The sequence below is a fragment of the Aptenodytes forsteri genome, unplaced genomic scaffold, assembly GCF_000699145.1.
Source record: "Aptenodytes forsteri isolate BGI_AS27 unplaced genomic scaffold, ASM69914v1 Scaffold679, whole genome shotgun sequence".
In the NCBI taxonomy this organism is placed as follows: Eukaryota; Metazoa; Chordata; class Aves; order Sphenisciformes; family Spheniscidae; genus Aptenodytes; species Aptenodytes forsteri.
Window position 1 is genome coordinate 2,326,939 of NW_008795924.1, and position 748 is coordinate 2,327,686.

General features: G+C 59.2%; 1 protein-coding gene across 1 annotated transcript in view; it reads left to right on the forward strand.

Annotated features, from left to right (window-relative positions):
* LOC103903756 (THAP domain-containing protein 4) overlaps window positions 1–748 on the forward strand; it is a gene marked incomplete at its 3' end in the record, with an annotated part of 12,791 nt that continues 12,043 nt past the window's right edge. The window contains exon 1 of the mRNA XM_019473572.1: window positions 1–189. Within this exon, the coding sequence (XP_019329117.1) occupies window positions 1–189 (189 nt within the window). The remainder of the gene's footprint in view (window positions 190–748) is intronic.

The window sequence follows — 748 nt, forward strand, 5'->3', positions numbered from 1 at the left end:
ATGACGTGCAAGGATGCACCAGGCATAACGTCGGGATGCTATCAACCAGACTACACTGACAACAGCAGCGCCTGCATCAAGGACAAAAACAAGTCAAGACAGCAGTCCGGAGGGATGAGAGCTACGGATTCCCTCTGCATACACATGCTCACCCAACACGGAGGAGGAGCCCACACCGCACAGGAAAGTGTTCGTTGTTGTGGAACAACACTTATCTCTGCAGAGGGTGGATGAAAGCTGTTACTACATGAAGGCTGGAAGGAAGTGAGTCCCAACCCAAGTGCCAACACAATTCTTTTTTTCTCCCCCTGTATGAAAACAAAATCCCTATCACAAACGGCTTTGCCGGCACTCTCAGCAAAGGTGATGAGTGGTCATGACAAGTGGCCGAGTCACCTTACCCCTCAACGCAGCAGAAGGTGGCTGCAGCGCCTCAGGAGCGGAGCACAGGGACACCTGCCCTGCCACCACTTTCGCCCTCCGGTTCCCTTCCCGGGCAGTCCCATCCAGGCCACGCCGCCAAACAACGCAGAAGAGCTCAATGCTTTTTAGGAACGACGGCAAAAGCCAGGCTAGGAAGAGCAGGAGGGATTCACCTCCCCGCTGAGAGGGCTCCTTCTCGGCTCTGGCCTACCGGCGGCGGACACCGGCGGTATCGGAGCCATCGCTGGGCCGCCCTGAGCCACCGCCTTCCCCCGCAGGGGAGGCGGCCGGGCCCCCTTGGGGCCCCCAGGGCGGGGGGAGGCGG